The sequence below is a fragment of the Mastomys coucha genome, unplaced genomic scaffold (assembly GCF_008632895.1).
Source record: "Mastomys coucha isolate ucsf_1 unplaced genomic scaffold, UCSF_Mcou_1 pScaffold5, whole genome shotgun sequence".
NCBI classification, from domain to species: Eukaryota; Metazoa; Chordata; class Mammalia; order Rodentia; family Muridae; genus Mastomys; species Mastomys coucha.
Genome location: NW_022196911.1, coordinates 79877357 through 79896940, shown reverse-complemented (window position 1 = coordinate 79896940; position 19584 = coordinate 79877357). Strand labels below are relative to the sequence as shown.

General features: G+C 43.4%; 2 protein-coding genes across 4 annotated transcripts in view; one reads left to right on the top strand and one right to left on the bottom strand.

Annotated features, from left to right (window-relative positions):
• Window positions 1–8001, bottom strand: part of Acaca (acetyl-CoA carboxylase alpha) — a 268630-nt gene extending 260629 nt beyond the window's left edge. For all 3 annotated transcript variants that reach the window (XM_031350925.1, XM_031350927.1, XM_031350930.1), the window contains exon 1: window positions 7529–8001. In XM_031350925.1, the coding sequence (XP_031206785.1) occupies window positions 7529–7569 (41 nt within the window). In that variant the 5' untranslated portion in view covers window positions 7570–8001. The remainder of the gene's footprint in view (window positions 1–7528) is intronic.
• A 48-nt stretch (window positions 8002–8049) lies between these two features.
• The window catches only part of Tada2a (transcriptional adaptor 2A), a 48802-nt gene continuing 37267 nt past the window's right edge, over window positions 8050–19584 (top strand). Inside the window, exons 1-4 of the mRNA XM_031350934.1 lie at window positions 8050–8137; window positions 10194–10302; window positions 12444–12550; window positions 15332–15391. Of these exons, the coding sequence (XP_031206794.1) occupies window positions 10278–10302; window positions 12444–12550; window positions 15332–15391 (192 nt within the window). The 5' untranslated portion in view covers window positions 8050–8137; window positions 10194–10277. The remainder of the gene's footprint in view (window positions 8138–10193; window positions 10303–12443; window positions 12551–15331; window positions 15392–19584) is intronic.

Genomic DNA, 19584 nt, shown 5'->3' with positions numbered 1-19584 from the left:
TTCCCATTTATTTGTTATTCTGTACATGTGTGTATGTGCTATGTACGCATGCCATGCAATGCATATGAAAGTCAGGGGACAGGAACTGGTCCTTCTACTCAGTGAGTTCCAAAGCAGCAGGGGCTTTTGTCTGCAGAACGATTTTGCTGGTCTGGCTTATTTTTAATTTTCACTTTAAAGTTGTTGTGTATGTAGGCAGCACGTGTCATAGTACATGTGGAGGTCATGAGACAACTTTTTTTTTTTTAAAGATTTATTTATTTATTATATGTTAAGTACACTGTAGCTGTCTTCAGACGCACCAGAAGAGGGCATCAGATCTCATTACGGGTGGTTGTGAGCCACCATGTGGTTGCTGGGATTTGAACTCATGACCTTCCAAAGAGCGGTCGGTGCTCTTCCCCACTGAGCCATGAGACAACTTTTAGGAGCCGATTCTCTTCTTCCATCATGGGGTTTGGAGATCAAGTTCAGAAATCAGTCTTGCATGGCAAGTACTTTTACCACGGAGTTATCTTTTTTTTTTTTTTTAAAGATTTATTTGTTTATTTTATGTATATGAGTACACACTGTAGCTGTACTGATAGTTGTGAGCCTTCATCTGGCTCTTGGAAATTGAATTTAGGACCTCTGCTTGCTCCGTCGGCCCCGCTTGCTCTGGCCCAAAGATTTATTTATTATTATACATAAGTATACTGTAGCTGTCTTCAGCCCCACCAGAAGAGGGCATCAGATTTCATTACGGGTGGTTGTGAGGCACCATGTGGTTGCTGGGATTTGAACTCAGGGCCTTTGGAAGAGCAGTCAGTGCTCTTACCCGCTGAGCCATCTCTCCAGCCCACCATGGGATTATCTTAACAGCTCTTCGGAACTTGGACAAATTCTTAGCAGTCGTAATAGGGAGAGAGACAGGATTCAAATTCAGAGAAGTATCAAAGTCTGTTCTCTCAAAATTATATTAAAAACCAGGCATGGTGGCACACCTCTGTAATCCCAGAAACGGGGAGGCAGAGGCAGACAGATCCCTGTGAGGTCCAGGCTAGCCTGGTCAACAAAGCTAGTTCCTGGACACCTTATAACAACAAAATAAGGGGGCAGGTGAGATGGCTCAGTGGTTAAAAGCACTGATTGCTCTTCTGGAGTTCGTGAGTTCAAATGTCAGCAACAACATGGAGGCTCACAACCCTCTGTAATGAGAAACAAATAAAAAAACCTCTGTGCTAGAGAGAGGAGGAGAAGGGAAGGGGAAAATAAAAAACAAAATAAAAAAAATAATTATATTAAACCAGGCCAACTTCCTTATAGATATTTCAAACATCCAATGTGCATTCATTCACTGCTTACTAAGAGTACAGATCGTCATCATATGATGACAAATATTTTGGAAGCCTGTTTTGAGAGTCAGCAGGTGGAGGTCCTGTATATCAGGCTGAAAGGAATGCAGCCAAGCTGCTGAGTAGGCATATTTAGTTTTTCTGAATTTCAGGTCCTAGAACACCTCCACTTGACCCAACTTTTTAGATTCTATGCAAACAAAGCCTGGCTGAGTCATGGAGTAACTCTCCTGTACTTTGTTGTTGTTGTTGTTTTAAGATTCATTTATTTATGTACATGAGGCATCAGATCCTATTATGGATGGTGGTGAGCCACCTTGTGGTTGCTGGGAATTGAACTTAGGACCTCTGAAAGAGCAACTAGTGCTCTTAACCGCTGAGCCATTTCTCCAGCCCCTGTACTTTGTGAGGAGGAGAAAGAAGTCAGTCAAATGAAGAAGAGGCAAATGTGTAGGGTGATAACAGCCTGGGTATGTCAAAGCTTTATCTAATCACATGACATTTTATTTAATTCCATGACATTATGGCAATTCCAATAACTGAGACTGTTACTAGATCCATCTTAACAAAATTAGGTTTTTATTTTACTTCTTGTAAACAGCATTTCAAAATAGCTTTTACTTGTGGTATATTATTTTATATTTTTTATTCTCTTACTTATATCTGTGGTTTCACATAGCCCAAGCTTGCTATATAGCTGAGGATGACCTGAAACTCATCTTGCCTCTGCCTCTTAGGTGCTGTGGCAACAGGTGTGTGTGCTACCATACCCAGTTTCAGGTAATGCTGGGGATGGAACCAGGAGCTTGCTCATACTGCATAAGCACTCTATCAACTGAGCTGTAGCGATAGTGTCTCATGTAGCCCAGGATACCCTCAACTCACAATCCGGCTGCCTCTATGTCCCAAGTACTAAAACTACAGGTATGTGCCACTATGCCACACAATCCTCCTGCCTCTGTGTCCCAAGTGTTGAGAATACAGGCACATGCTGTCATGTCTGATTACAGATCTTCTTTTACTTCCGGCTGTGTTACCTTAATGACCTGGGCAATAGAACTTGTTTTGCCTTGCTGTAAAGTTGGATACAGCAAGACCCTTTATCCTACCTGCTAATAGCTACACCCGCCTCCAGAGACAGAAGATAAAGATGCTGATTGGGCCACGGAATGCTGGCGGACTGAGGGCGGGGTTTTGCCTGCCTGCTTGTTTCTCAGCTGAATAATACACGGTGGACTGAAAGCACCACCATGCCTTGGTCTCATTTTTTATTCCCTCTCGCCGTACAGTTCCCTTTATTCTTTTAGGCTTCTACTCCTCTTCTAGAAGACCCGATCTATGCAACAGCTCAGCTGTGGACTCGGGTTCAATTCCTAGCACCCATATGGCAGCTCATAACTGTCTGTATCTCAAGTTCCAAGAGATTCAGCATCCTCACATGCAGACAAAACACAAATGCACATGAAATAAAAAAAAAAAAAAAAAAAAAAAAAAAAAAAAAAAAGCCAGGCATGGTAGTATACATCTTTAATCCCAGCACTCGGGAGGCAGAGGCAGGTAGATCTCTGTGAAGTCAAGGCTAGCCTGGTTAACAAAGTGAGTCCTAAGACAGTCAGGACTGTTACACAGAGAAACCTTGTCTTAAAAAAACCGAACCAACCAAACCAAACCAAACAAAAAGTGATCAGTAAGTATGTACAATTATTCTGTGCCTTTCATTTCCAGATTTGACTATGGTGAGTGGGGAAGCAAGGCACATCTTTGTTCTGACGTTAACTATAGGGCATGCTGGGCACTCAGAGTTTAGAACAGTCAGGAGAAGGGTTCTGGAGAAGTGATGCCCAGGGTGAACAAAAGCCCTCGCTTGGCAAGGAAGCCAGGAGGTAAGTGTGCATATAAGAATGAAAGGTTTTTCCATGAGGCCAGGGAAATGGACTATAAGGAGATAGACAGAGAAGTCAGTCAGGGGTTACGTGTAGTTCAGGGACAGAGTTCTTGCCTTGTATTAGATCCAAAGCAACAAAACATAACACACATACCCCCAAAAAGTAAAAACAAGATAGACCTTGAATGGCTTTCCTTATACAAGGAATGATATATAGATTTAATGTACAAAGGGAGACACAGCTCAGTGAATCAAGGCAATATTAATACTTAGGTAACAAGGACAGAAATAAACCAGGAACTGCCCAGTTAATTCAAGAACTGTGGCCTTTCTTCTTGTAAGTTATGTTCAGCCAATAACAGTATTTAGTGCATGTCTTTTCTTTCTAACAACTTATTTATTTTTATTTTTTGTGCATCGGTGTTTTGCCTGCATAAGACAGTATCAGATCTTGGAGTTATTGACATTTATGAGCTGCTATGTGGGTGCTAGGAATTAAACCTGGGTCCTCTGGAAGAGCAGTTGGTGTTCTTAACCACTGATCCATCTTTCCAGCCCAAAAGTACAAGCCTTTTTTATTTTTATTTTATTCTATTTTATTTTGAATTTTTAACCAGGTGGTAGTGGCAGCATACACCTTTAATTCCAGTACTTGGAAGGCAGAGGCAGGCAAGTCCGAAGCCAGCTCTGTGAGTTCAAGGCCAGCCTGGTCTATATAGTAAGTTCTGGGACACCCTGGACTGTTATACAGAGAGACCCTCTATAGAAAACAAAAACAACAAAAAGAGGGTTTTTTTTTTTTTGTTTTTTTTATTTTATGTGTATAAGTGCTTTGCCTGCACGTATGTGTATCACGTGCATGCCTGGTGCTCACGGAGGTCAGAAGGCACTGGACCCCTTGAAACTGGAGTTACAGGTAGTTGTGAGCTACCATTTGGCGAACTTCAGTCCTCTTGTAAGAACAGCCAGTGCTCTTAACCACCAAGCCATGTCTCCAGCCCCTAGGGCTTGTTTTTTCATCTCACACATACCCCTCCCCCACCAGTAACTTAATCTATGCTTTTGCCTTTTTCCTTTCTGTTTTCTGAGACAGGAACTCCCTATGTAATCCTTGCCTGGCCTGGAGGCTGTGATGCAGACTAAACTGGCCTCAGCTTGCATCGATCCTCCTGCCACCAACTCCTGAGTGCCAGGATTCAAGGTGTGTTCCACTCTACGTGGCCATACCTTTGTCTTTATTCATTTCACCAGTATCTGCTGGTCCTACCTTTCTGGGTGCTGAGGTTACAAAGAGAAAGAGCGGTCTGTTCTCAAGCTGGGGAAAACACAAAGAAACAATTATGCTCGTTACACAATTTGAGCCCTGAGCTCTCTCCACTGAGCAGCAAAATTCTATTGGGACTTCCAGTCAGCACACAAAACACAGATCCCAAACAAAACTTGGCTTTTAAGTCCGTCTTCCGTGGACTCTGCCCTTCTTTTCTGATGGTCCTGCCATGTCACTAACACTATACTGCTTGGGGAAGAAATGGAGGGAAGCATCGCCTCTAACAGTGTCATCCTTCCTGTCACTGGAAAATGTATGTGTGTGTGTGCATATATGTTATATATTTGACCATATGTGCCTTTACATATGGAGGCCAGAGGTTGATGTTGCGTGCCTTCCTCAACTGCTTTCCACCTTGTTTTTTGAGGCAGGGTTTCTTGTGGACCTCATCACTTTGGCTAGGCTGGCCGGCCAATGAGCTGGCCAATGACCATATCCAGGGATGTTCCTGTCTCACCTCTCTCCGGTGTGGGATTGTTACTGAGTGGAATGGTGGTGCTAGTGATCTGAACTCAGATTTACATGTACTCCATTGACTGAGGTATCTCCCCAGCCCCTTCATTCTCTTTTTGGAGACAGTTATCTCTCAAGAAACCTGAAGCTCAGCTGGGCAGTGGTGGCTCATACCTTTAATCCCAGCACTTGGGAGGCAGAGGCAGACAAATTTCTGAGTTCGAGACTAGCCTGGTCTATAGAGTGAGTTCCAGGACAGCGAGGGCTACACAGAGAAACCCTGTCTCAAAAAGAAAACCAAACCAAACCAAACCAAAAACAAAAAAGAAATCTGAAGCTCATTGATTTAGCTAGACTGGCTGACCAGCACGCCCCAGGGATCCTCTGGTCTCCTTCCCAGTGCTGGGCTACCAGCATGTACCACCAGCATACACCACTTTGACTAGGGCACTGAGGTTAGATCTTATTGCATTTGTTTTTTTTTTTTTTTAAAGATTTATTTAGTTAGTTAATTAGTTAATGTATATGAGTACACCATTGCTGTCTTCAGACACACCAGAAGAGGGCATCAGATCCCATTACAGATGGTTGAGAGCCACCATGTGGTTGCTGGAAATTGATCTCAGGACTTCTGGAAGAGCAGTCAGTGCTCTTAACCGCTGAGCCATCTCTCCAGCCCCTATTGCATTCATTTTTTTTTTTTAATTTCCAGAGCAGTCAGTGCTCTTAACCGCTGAGCCATCTCTCCAGCCCCTATTGCATTCATTTTTTTTTTTAATTTCCCCCTATTGCGTTCATTTTTTTAAATTTTTTTTTATCTACTTATTATATATAAGTACACTGTAGCTGTCTTCAGACACTCCAGAATAGGAAGTCAGATCTTGTTAATGGATGTCTGTGAGCCACCATGTGGTTGCTGGGATTTGAACTCAAGACCTTTGGAAGAGCAGTCAGTGTTCTTAACCACTGAGCCATCTCTCCAGTCCTATTGCATTCATTTTTAAGTTGACATAATGGGTTTCACTATTTGTGTCATTTTCACACCTATGACATCATACTTTGTTGGATCTCCTTGGATACATTGAAATTAATTTAATTCTCATCCCTCTTGGACATTTTAACTTATCCATTTTTTGAGTCAGGGTCTTATGCACCAGACTGAACTGGAATTTTCTGTGTGCCCAGGCTAGCCTCCTGTGTGCTGGGATTACAGGCATGAGCCATTACTCTTTTCTTAAATACACTGATTTCTATCCCTTATGGAATTCTATCATATCCCAGTGAAATCCAAAATCCAACCAAAGTTTACCAAGTTATATGTGATCTGGGTCCTGGTTATTTTCCATCAAATCTCTTTACATGGATCTGCTCCAGCAACTCTGCCCTCCTTCCTTCTTCTCCATGGCTATCAAGCCCAAGCACTGGGACCACTGTACCTGCTGATTCTCATCAATGGTTCTCTCCAGAAATCCAGGGAGTGTCTGTTTCTCATTAAAAAATTGGATTTCCTCTTGTGTGTTATGTCTGCTAAGAGTCCTTCCCTATCTAAAAGAAAATCTCTCTATCACTGCTATCTCTGGATCCTGATTTATTTCCCATAAATTAGTATGCAACACACTTATCTTTTATTGTTTATATATAATACACAAACCTTATGTGCGAGAGAATATGCTTTGCTCACTACCAGATTTTCAGCACCTAGGGAAGTGGCTGGTTATTGTACTTTTGTCAAATGGATGGATTTGGAGATTCAGTAAATGTGAGGTACTCTATAACATTAAGTGTTTATTTAACGTGGTGGGGGTGACTTTCACATGTGGATTTTTTTTTTTTTTTTTTTTTTGGTTTTTCGAGACAGGGTCTCTCTGTATAGCCCTGGCCGTCCTGAAACTCTAGACCAGGCTGGCCTCCAACTCAGAAATCCACCTGCCTCTGCCTCCCAAGTGCTGGGATTAAAGGCATGCGCCACCAATGCCCGGCTCACATGTGAATTTTTAATGTTTTTTTCTTTTCTATTCCTTTTTTTTTTTTTAAACAGATCTCTCACTCTGTAGCCCAGACTGATCTCGACCTCAAGGCAACTGTCCTGCACTTTTCCAAGTGTTGAGATCACAAATATAACTACACCCAGCTGCAAATTTTTATTTTAACAATAGACTTATATTACCTGTGTACCAAAAAAACTAATCAAGATGCCACACGTGCAGATAGCATATAAATGAATTCCAACAGAAATTGGGCAAATCTGTGAAACAGATTTTTAAATAGACATACAGCATAATAGTTAAGATCAGCTATGGTTGGAATCTTTTCCCCAACATTTGGTAGCACTGTGATCCTAAGTTACATATTTCAATGCCTAAATTTCCTCAGCTGGACCATAAGGACAGTAACAGTACCTCCCTCAGAAAGTTGTTTTAGGCTAGCCCTTATGTATAACCCGCTTCGTACAATGCTTGGCATGCAGTAAGGAAGGACTCCATAAATGGAAGCTCTATACTAGTAGTAATAAGAGATATTGGGACATACCTAGCCCTCAAGAGTGACATCAGAGTGGACCACCACATCATCTCTGCGCTTCCATGTGGGCCTCTGAAGCCCAGAGAGGGGATGGGTCTTTCCAGAGAAGGCAATTTCGACGTCCCAGCAGCATCAGAATAAAAAGGACCCTCTTCACCCCCAAGTCATTCAGTCTGGGTAATCCATGAGTAACGTGGTGCGGCCGGGGCTCGTCATTCTCCAGCCCAGTGCCTGGGCAGCCTCAGTTTCCTTGCTTGCAACAGAACTGGAATGGGACTGTTAAGAAAAAAAAATCCAGACTGAACCAGCGGAGGCCGCCTTAGCACACGCCACCGGGACGCCTGTGGCGACAGAGAAAGTGACACCAGATCAGACTTCAGGGCCCACCGACTAGCAGCCAGATACCATGCTCCCCATCCTGGGGCCGAGCCACCGGGACCCGCCCGCGGCCGGACGGGAGGAGGCGGGACAGCCTCGGCGTGCTCGCGGCTGAGTGGCACGGGGCCGCGCACGTGATTCGGAGCCGCGCACGCACGCAGGCAGCGGCGCGCACGCAGAGAGTGTGCTCAGCGCGCGCAGAGGCGGGCTCTTCGGCGCCGAGGTGCGGGACGTGGCGAGGTGAGGCGCGGGGCCGAGCGGCGGGAGCGAAGGCACGCGGGGTCACGAGGTGCGGGCTGGCGCTGCGGGGCCACGCGGCGGGGAAGGTTGGCGTGTCCGGGCGAGTCCGGAGCCCCTCCTCCCCGCGGCTGGCTGTGCCGCAGCTCGGCGTTCCTGGCTGGGCAGTGGAGCGCGGCCCCGGCCCACCTGACCCGCTGAACCTCCACGTGGGTCTCGGCGATCCAGGGTTTAGCACTGTTTTGGAGCCGAGGCCCGATAGAGTGACTTGCCCAAGACCGTGCAGCACTAAGGATGCTGTCTGCACAACTGCCAAACCCCGCGGCTCTCCTGTGCTCATCATGGGGTTCTGCTCTTCCATCCCTTCCCTGCTCCCTCTAGTAATTAATTTAAATGTAGCTCATCTCTCAAGGATGTTAGTGTCACTGCATGGTCTTTTAAGGAAGGAGAGGAATGAGAATTTTGCTTTCTGCATCATTGTGCTTTGCGACGTAAAAGTGTGTGTCAGAACGTATTGTAGAGTCTTTGACAGTGTAAAGGTCTTTTGATAGGGCCCTGCTGTTCACCAGTCTGTAAAAACATTGTGCAAATACCCCAATCTTTAGCCTGTGTCGGGAGTTTGTTAAGATTCCAAGATGCAGTCCACGTACGGAGATTCCATTCGGTACCTGGCTGTCCTGGAATTCACTCTGTAGACCAGGCTGGCCTTGAACTCAGAAATCCGCCTGCCTCTGCCTCTCAAGTGCTGGGGTTAAAGGCGTGCACCACCACTACCCGGCTAAATTCATTTTTGATTTATTTTTTTTAAAGGCAGCCTCATGTATCTTGGGCCAGCCTTGAACTTAATGTAACCAAGACTTTCCTTAAAGTCCTGATCCTCCTGCTTGTACCTCTGGAATACTGGGTTTACTTGCTTATTGGATGTTGGAGTTTGAGTATAATGCATCCTTTGTGCTAAAACACCCTACAGCTGAGCTATTGAGCCCTCAACATTCTTCTTCAAAGACCAGTTTCTTTGGAAATATATAGAGGAAAAACTCACCCCAACCCAAAGCAGCCAAAAATTTGTCTCTCAGCCTTATTATTATATTACTGCATATACTTTGTATATTAGCCCCCAAACTAAGAATGTCAAAGTGAAAAAACCATTTCAGGAGAAAGGAAGGTGAATTAGCCTTTTGTAAAACTAACATTTATTTGTCCAAATTGATATTTGCTTTGTTTTGGTTTGGGTTTTTTCTTTTCTTTTTTTCTCTAAGACGGGGTTTCTCTGTGTAGCCCTGCCTGTCCTGGAGCTCACTCTCTAGAGTAGGCTGCCTGTGGTTCCTGAGTGCTGGGATCAAAGGTGTGCACCATCACTGCCCAACTTGTTTTGGGGTTTAGGGTTTCAAGCAGTTGAAGATAGCCAGGGATGATTTTTGTAGTCCTTCTATTTCTACCTCCTGTTTGAAGGAGTAAGATTTTTTTTTTAAAGATTTATTTTTATTTTATGTGTATGAGTACACTGTAGCTGTACAGATGGCCGTGAGCTATCATGTGTGTGGCTGCTGGGAATTGAACTCAGGACCTCTGCCACATGGCTCAGCTCAATCCAGCGTAATTCACTGTAGCTGTCTTCAGATCTCATTATGGGTGGTTGTGAGCCACCATGTGGTTGCTGGGATCCGAACTCAGGATCTTCGGAAGAGCAATCAGTGCTCTTACCCGCTGAGCCATCTCACCAGCTCTGAAGGAGTAAGTTAATGATCAATATATGTTGGGTAGGATTCCTTAGTTTCCAGTAATAAAATTCGCTGGCTCAGAACTCTCCATGTAGATAGACCAGGCTGGTCTTGAACTCACAGAGACCTATTTTCTTTTGCTTCCTGGGTACTAGGATTAAAGGTGCATACCACTACACCAGCAAGTTCCAGATTTTTTAGGGAGGATGTACTTTAAATTCTGCGAGTGAGGGGGTCTTGAGTGTTACGGTTGGCAACCACACAGTTGCCTTATCAGTTTACCAAAATAAACCTTGGAATAGTTTTCTGATCTGTGTACGTCTTCTCTTTGTTCAAAGGGGATCGTGGGATTGTTTGTCAACGTCTGAAGTCTTGAAGAAACTCTATTAGGGAAGATCAAACAGCAGTCAGTCAGCTGGAGGATGGACCGTTTGGGTTCCTTTAGCAGTAAGTACAGTGGGACAAGTCTCAAGTGGTAATGAATAGCCAATTAATGTAGAAGTCGGTCAGGGAAGCAACGCCTTTGAAGTTGAATGATAATGCCTGAAGGAATTAGGAATATCACATAAAAGTAAAATCAGGCAATCCCTGTCTGTTGTTTGCCTACTGAATATGACACAGCTTCGTCACTTTAGACTAAAGTCAAGCTGAGTGGACTAGCCACCATATGATTGATCTGTAAACAGACATGCTTATTTTGAGCCCAGGGTCTCATGTAGATTGGCTGGCCTGGAACTAGCTTTGTAGCTAAGGATGACCTTGAACTTCTTATCCATCAAGTGCTAGGATTTCAGACTTGTGCCATCATTGGATTTCAGAGAAATAGAAATCACAAAATTGGGCTGTGTACACACAGACACATGCACAGTCACAAAGTAGAATGTTCATTAGTAAGAACCAGAAGTGTGCTGGGCAGTGGTGGTGCGTGCCTTTAATCCCAGCAGGAGTTCAAGGCCAGCTTGGTCTACAGAGTGAGTTCTAGGACAGCTGGGGCTGCACAGAGAAACCCTATCTCAACAAAAAAAAGAATCTGAACTTGGAAGAAGAAAAAAAAAGGATCTGAACTTGAATCCAGCCTCAACAACAAAGTGAGAATTCACCTCAAGAACAAAAATATAAACCAGAGTTGCGAAGGGAAGGAGAGAGATAAAAATGGTCTTTAACAGGGGGAAGATTATTTACCTTTGATCAATTCCTGTAACCCACATGCTGGAAGAAGGAAACTGACTTCCATATGCTGCTGTTGCTGCGTGCACACACACAAATATAAATATAAATAATAAAATGTGATATAAAAGAAATTAGGGAAGAACTATTGTGATGATATAGAACCACTTGAGCCTAGGAGTTCAGGGCCAGTTTTGACAACTTAAAGCCTGTCTCTTAAAAATAAAAATAAAGCAAGAGTTTAGAGGATGGTGATTTGGTAAAGATTGGCCTCTGGGGCTGGAGAGATGGCTTGTCACTTAAGGTATTCTGTTCTTGTAGGGGGCAAGCAATCATGTGGCCTGAAACTCCAGCTCCAGGGCATCTGACACCCCCTTCTGGCCTCCATTGGCACTTGCACTCAAATGCATGTGTCACACACAGACATACAAATAGACTTAAAAAAAAAAAAAAGACATCTAGCACCTAATATTTTATTTTTCTCAGAAGTGGTAGATGATCAATGCCTATAATCCCTTTACTTTGGAGGTAGAAGCAGGCAGATGAGGAGTTAAAGGTCATAGTTGGGGACTAACCTGGGCTACATGAGACCCTGTCTCAAAAAACAGAGCAAAAGGAATAAGCTTCAGGCAGGATATTTATTTACCCTGTCGGTTTTTCTATGTCTTCATTGCAAAGCTGGGGCTGTTAGAGCAAAGAATGGTACCTCAGAAGGTGTTTCTTAGCTTTATGGAGGAAAGTGGTGTTACAGAATATAATAGCTAAACAAAGCAAGCTCCTTCATCTCCCTTCCAAGGCCTTTGTTCTACATTCCCATGGGCAATCACAGAACAATAGGCTGTTCTGACTTTCAGAGAGGCAAGATTTAGGGCAACCTGGAAGAAAGGTATCTACCGTCTTAGGGCTTTGGAGAATTTATATGTGCCTTTTGCCTTCATAGTTCAGAACAAGAGCAGGCCTGCATGCAGCGGTTTGCCTTTTCCTTGGTATCTCCAGCCTAGACACGGCTTAAATCTCAAATTGGAATTCCTCCAACTTGTTAAGAAAAGAATTTGAACTTGCAGAGAAGTTGAAAGGCCAGGGCAGTGACTGCCCGTGTGCTGCCGAGGTGGAACAATTGTTGGCCTTGTGTCTGATTTGCTTTCTCTCTGTATGCTGTTTTCCTTTCCTTGTGGTAAAGTGGGCTCTGTAAAACTTTAAAACTTCTGCTCATAAGTGTCTCTTCTCTGCAGGGGCCGTCTCTGCCTAGTGTTTGAAGCAATAAGGTCACTGGAGGAAGGAATGCACTGCTGTGCAGTAGACAGAGTGGTTCTTGTTTGTGTATGCAATAAACTCATTTCACTACCACGTGTTTGTCATTGCAGTCTGGCTTCAGCCATTCCTAGAGTTTTAAAATTACGTTTGTTTTCTGTTTGTTCCAGATGATCCGTCTGATAAGCCGCCCTGCAAAGGCTGCTCCTCCTACCTCATGGAACCTTACATCAAATGTGCTGAATGTGGGCCTCCTCCTTTCTTCCTGTGTTTACAGGTAGCTCCCTGAGGAGAAGGTGTCTCTCTCTCCTGGTCTGTTTAATGGGTACAGTAACTTAGAGTAACTTGGTAGCTTAGGGCCACCCTACGTGAGCTCTATCCCTACAGGTAGTCTTCCCTACAGACTTTACCTGGAGGTCAGGAACAGATGGGTGAGACAGACAGGACGATGCCACACAGCTGCTCAGCTTAATGCTGACCACTTTCCCGAGTAAACTGAAAGATTTCCATTACAGGAATCAGAGCTGGCAGGTTGGTTGTTCTTTTTGACCTCGCTGTTTAACTTGCTAGAGTAGTCTTTGTATAGTTGACAAACGAACAAAGTGTTTTGTGGGCTCTCTTAGAAGTAATACTGGTCAGGTGTGTTTGGTACTATATTCAGCACCTCACTTGAACTCAGCCCTAAGTCATCACTACAGCACTGGGAAGTGATGAGTAAATATCTCCATTTTACTGACGAAACCCAGCCAAAGCCTAAATAATTTGCTTGTTGGGATTATCAGGTCTTACCCAGTCTAAGACAGTTGATTATAAGAAACATTTCAGAGATGGCACAGTGTTTGCTATGTTTGAACCCCTAGCATCTGTGTAAAACCTGGGCATGGTAGCATTTGCCTGTAGCCCCATGCTGAGGAGGGCATGGAGGAGGTAGGGGGAGCTTAGGGCTTTCTTAGCCAGCCCAGACTAGATAAATGACAAGCTCTAGGTTCAGTGAGAGATCCTGTCTCAAAAAAATAAAGTGGAGAGCGATAGAGGAAGACTCCTAATTGTGGCTTTCATACAAGTGTGCATAAGCAAGTGTACCTACAAACACATGTGCACACAACCTCTAGTTTTAGACATGTTAAAATGTAAAAAAGTTAAAAAAAATGTAAAAGAGTGATCTTCTTTGAGTTATAATAAGAATATATATATTAGAATCCCAGTACTCAGGTAGAGGCAGAGACAGGCAGATCTCTGAGTTCAAGGCCAACCTGCTCAAAGAATGCCAGGACAGCCAAGACTACATAGATACCCTGTCTTGAAAAACCAAAAAAACTTAAAAAAAATTTAAAGAAAGATTATATACTGGGCATGGGTGCACTTTGGGAGAATGGCCCGGAGGAGGGGAGATGAAGCCAGCCTGGACTGCATAGCAAAATTCTCCTCAGTATACCAAAACCAAGAGAAAACCCCACAAAACAATAGCTTAGAGACTGTAGTCTATCCATCAGGTTGGTAGTGGCAGCAAAGGCCTGTAATTTCAGACCCTGAAAAGTAGAGCCAGGAAGAGGAAGACTTCAAGGCCAGACTGGACTACTTGAAGTACTTGAGTTCTTGCCTCAAATAAGACCAAAAAAAAAAAAAAAAAAAAAAAACCAGGGCATCTTCAAGCCTTCTGTCTTGTTTTTATTTTAGTTTTTTTTTCCTTGCCTTAAGTTTATGTGTAAAAACAGTGAGTAGGTAGAGGTGCCCAGCACTCCCATCTGTCTTCACATTGGCTGGGGCCCTTTGGCCTGTACATTTTTTAGGCGTTTTTGGTTGTGCTTCTTGGCAAAGTGCATGTTTCATGGGAGCTTGGGTTCAACCCCCTTAAGAGATTTCTGTCTTTGTGACTGGGGTTTTTTGATGCCATTTCTGTGCCATTTGTGGGACTGGTTGTATGTGGTGTGATTCTTAGACTTGGCCCTGTCTGCACAGTAACCTGGGACCGGATGTTTTTTTTTTGTTGTTGTTTTTTTTTGTTTTTTTTTTTTTAAGATTTATTTTATTCATTTTATGTGTATGAGTACACTGTAGCTGTACAGATGGCCATGAGCCATCATGTGTATGGCTGCTGGGAATTGAACTGGAAGAATAGTCAAATGTAGCTGTCTTCAGACAGCACCAAAAGAGGGAGTCAGATCTCATTACTGGTTTTGTGGGCCACCATGTGGTTGCTGGGATTGGAACTCAGGGCCTTCGGAAGAGTAGTCAGTGCTCTTATCTGCTGAGCCATCTCGCCAGCCCTACTTTTGGTGTTTTTTTGTTTGTTTGTTTGTTTTTTGTTTTGTTTTTCAAACTTTTGGTGTTTTAAGACTGGGTCTCTACATAGCCTTAACTGTCCTGGAACTCACTGTGTATAAACCAATCTGGCTTCAAAGTTGGAGAAATCCTCCTGCCTCTGCCTCTGCCTCCCAAGTGTTGGGATTAAAGGCATACACTACCATGCCTCACTTTTATTTTTATTTTTAAGATAGATTTTATTTATTTATTTATTTATTTACTTACTTACTTACTCAATGTATATGAGTTCAATGTAGCATTGGATCCCATTACAGATGGTTGTGAACGACCATGTAGTCACTGGGAATTGAACTCAGGACCTCTGGAAGAGCAGTCAAATGCTCCGCTGAGCCCCCCTCCCCTTTTGGGTGGGTGGATTTCGAGACAGGGTTTCTCTGTGTAGTCCTGGCTGTCCTGGAACTCACTCTATAGACCAGGCTGGCCTCGAACTCAGAAATCCACCTGCCTCTGCCTCCCAAATGCTGGGATTAAAAGCACACACCACCACTGCCAGACCCTTATTTTGATTTTTAAAGGCATGGTCTCTTGTAGCCTATCACACCTAGAACTGGTTGTGTAACTGAGTGAGGATGGCCTTGAACACTTAACTCTTCTAGCTCCTCCCATGTGCTGGGGTTGAATCTGATGCTGTATGTGCTTAGCAAGTGCTCTACCTACTGAGCCTCATCCCCAGCCCTAAGAAAGTCCTTTTTAAAGTAGCTTTTAGTAATTTAACTTTTTTTTTTCTTTTCAGTGTTTCACTCGAGGATTTGAGTACAAGAAACATCAGAGTGATCATACTTACGAAATAATGGTAATGAAGACATTAATGGAAACTTCACTCTTTTTTCAAGTATTTAGACTGAGAACTAAGTTTCCTTCTCCATGTATCTCTTTCCTTTTTCTCTTCTGAATTTGATAACTATTTAGTAGACTTTTTAGTTCTTTGTAAACTATTAAAATATTTAAATATAAAAATGGCTGGAAAGAAGGCTCAGCAGTTAAGAGTACTGGTTGTTCTTCCAGACAACCTGGGTTCAGTTCCCAGCACCCACAGGGTAGCTCACATCTGTCTGTGACTCCAGTTCTAGAGGCTCTGATACCCTCATACAGACATGCAGGCAGAATACCAATGCACATGAAGTTTAAAAAAAAAAAAAGCCTACTATAATAAATAAAGAAGCCTGTTAGAATAAGTAAGCAAATAAATAAACAAACAAATAATAGCTTAACAAAGCTGGGCAATGTGGCTCCTGCCTAGAACCCCAGGGTTTAGGAGGGTTGCCAGGAGTTCAAGGTGAGGGATGTGAGGGATGTGGTGTGAAACCCTGTGTGGTGATTTGCATGAGAATGGCCCCAGGCATTTGAATACTTCATCTCCATTTGGTAGCTACTCGGGAAGTAACTTTTCTGTTGCTGTGATGGGACTCCATGACCAAGGTAACTTAGACAAGGAAGGGTTTATTTGGGGTCACAGTTTCAGGAGATAGGAGTCCATCCATCATGGTGGGGAGCATAGCTATAGGCAGGCAGGGCTGGCACATAAGTGCAGCTGAGATCTCATATCCCGATCCACAAACAAGAGGCAGAGGGATGGACATGACAAGACTTGAAACCTTGTGCCCACCTCCAATGACAAACCTCTTCTAACGAAGGCCATGCCTTCTATTCCTTCACAAACAACTACCAAATAGGGACCACGTATTCAGATGTCTGAGACTTAAGGGACTCATTTTCTTTTTAATATTTTTTTTTAAGATTTATTTATTTTATTTTATGTATATGAGTACACTGTAGCTGTACAGATGGCCATAAGCCATCATGTCGCTTCTGGGAATTGAACTCAGGACCTCTGCTCACTCCAACCCCACTCACTCTGGCGTAATACACTCTAGCTGTCTTCAGACTTGAGCCACCATGTGGCTGCTGGGAACTTAGGACCTTCAGAAGAGCAGTCAGTGCTGTTACCTGCTGAGCCATCTCACTAGCCCAAGGGACTCATTTTCATTCAAACTACCATACCCTGTCTCAACAAACCAGCAAATTATAGGGCTGGAAGGATGGCCTATAGATTTTGAGTGCCAGCTGTTCTTGAGGGCTGGAATTCAGTTCCCAGCACTGAATCTGGGCAACACAACTTCCTATAACTGCAGCTCTGGGGAAACCTGATACCAACTTCACTGGATACCCACTCCTGGACTCCATAGACACCTCACTCATATGTGCACCGGAGTGTGTTCATGTGTGTGTGCACGAGCATGATCGGACACACACATACCATTAAAAATAAAATAAATCTTAAAAAAAAAAATCAAAGATTAGAATTTGAAGAGGTGAATTGGTCAGTAGTCCAGAAAAGATGACTCTGCTTGAGTAATGGCATTGCCACCTTTAAAGAAAGAGTGCTGCCATTTTCCCAGCCCTGACCAGTTCAGTAAGCCAACGTGGATAATTAGGTGTGCTTGACAGGTCTATGTACCGTGCTAAAATGGTTATGTCTGTGGGCTGGAGAGATGGCTAAGCAGTTAAGAGCACTGGTTGCTTTTCCAGAGTCCTGAGTTCACTTCCCAGCAGCCACATGGTGGCTTCAACCGTATATAATAAGATCTGATGCCCTCTTCTAGCACATGGGTGTAAATGCAGATAGAGCATTCATATACATAAATAAATGTTTAAAAAAGAATGCTTAAAAAAAGGGAAAAAAGCCCGGGGGGGGGGGCACGCCTTTAATCCCAGCACTTGGGAGGCAGAGGCAGGTGGATTTCTGAGTTCAAGGCCAGCCTGGTCTACAGAGTTCCAGGACAGCCAGAGTTACACAGAGAAACCCTGTCTAGAGAAACCCTGTCTCGAAACACACCCCCCCCCCCCAAAAAAAGGGGAAAAAATAGTTTTGTCTGGATCCCAGGGAATCTAGCTTAGTGGCAGAGCCCTTCCCTAGTGAACACCAGACTTTGGATTTGATCTCTGACACTTCAGGGGAAGTTCTGTGTTTTCAGAGTTAAAGTATCTAAAACAAGTTTTTGACACAGCCTCTGGTACATTTTTTCTTTCAGTAGTAATTTCATAGTGTAGATTAACCATTCAGCACTGTATTAGTTTTCTACAGTTGCTGTTAAAAATTATGAAAAATTAAGTGGCTTAAGACAACACAGGTTTATTCTTGCACAATTCAGGTCAGCAGGGCAGTGGGCTTACTGGTGTGTGGCAGGTCTTGAGAGGCTGAAATTGAGATATTTGGCCAGCCTGAGCTTTTATCTTGACACCTGGGGGGAGAATTATTCTTGGTTCATTCAGGTCATTGGCAGAATTTACTGAGATTGAAGCATTGGTGCCTCTGTTTCCTTACAGGCTAGCTGGCTGTTGGCCAGAGTTTGTTCTTGGCGTTTAGAGGCTGCCTGGCCCCCTTTCAGGACACTGGGAGTCCTTGAGGCCTGCTAATGATGTGCTTGAGCCTTTGACCTGCTGCTTTATTCTGCTTACTCTCATTCTTCTGCCTTCCTTTAATACTTATAAGAAGTGTTAAAGTTTTTAATGTTTTATTTTATGTGTTTTGGCTGCATATGTGTCTGTGCACCATGCAGTACCTGGTGTTCCTGGAGATCAGAAGAGGATGTCAAATCCTCTGGACAGTTGTTAACCACAAGGATTCTGGGAACTGAACCCATGTCCCCTGGAAGATAACCAGTTTTCTTAACTACTAAACCATCTCTCTAGCTCCTCTCTAATATTTTTAAGAACTTGTATGATTTCATTGGGCTCTCCTAGATAAACTAGACTTGTCTCTCTACTGTGATGGTTGTTAGTATTTTTAATTCCATCTGCAGTGTTTAATTTTAAATAATTTTACCTGCAGTACCTAGTGCATGGTTAAAGCAGAGACAGGAATTTCGGGAGAAGTGCAGAATATGTTTAGAATTCTGCCTACTATGTAATTCACAGCACATTTGTGTGTGTTTTATAAAAGATTAGAAAGAAATTGGGTGTGGTAGTACATACCTTTAATCCCAGCATTTAGGAGGCCGAGGCAGGTGGATCTCTGTGAGTTTGAAGCCAGACTGGTTTATATATTGAGCTCCAAGGCATAGTCCTGGGTTCCATCCTTACTGCCACATAAAACCAGACATGGTGGTACATAGAAAGAACCTGGGAGTACTTGGGAGATTAAGCCAGAATGATCAGTAGTCAAAGGTCTTTCTCATTTTCTACATGGGAAATTGGGGACTAGCCAGGGCTACATAAGACCCTGTTTCAAAAGCAAAATAAAACAAAAGCATTCAGAAAGAAAATCGACATGAATTTGATCATTTGTTGGCTCCTGCTTCTGTACCTGCACCTTTAATACTGGGAGTCATGTTCTGGACTATAATCAATTAGTCAAAGGAAAGCACCTTATGAGTTTTGGGGGGGCTGGAGAGATGGCCCAGTGGTTAAGAGCACTTACTGCTCTTTCAAAGTTCCTAAGTTCAAATTCCAGCCACCACATGGTGGCTCATGACTATCCGTAACAAGATCTGACGCCCTCTTCTGGAGTGTCTGAAGACAGCTACAGTGTACTTACATATAATAAATAAATAAATCTTTTTAAAAGAGTTTTGGGAGAGCAACTAACTTCCTTCCCTTACACTTTCCAATCTCTCCTTTTAAAAAATATTTATTTTTATTATTTTTAATTATGTGTCAGTGTTTGTGTGCTTACATGTGGGTATGTGCTTGTGAGTTCAGATGCCAGCTTAGGCCAGACACATCTGATCATTTGGAGCTGGAGTTATAGTTGTGAGGCACTTGACATGGGTTCTGGTGACCAAACTCAGGCCCTCTGGAAGAGCATCAAGTGCACCCAATCATGGAGTCATTTTCCAGCCTGCAGTCTCTCTTTAATTTTTTAGGGTCTCATGTAGCTCAGGCTGGCCTCACACTTGTTATGTAGCCAAAGACAACCTTGAATCCTGGATCTTCCTACCTCTGCCTCCAAGGGATTACTCTTAAATCTTTTTTTTTTTTTTTTTG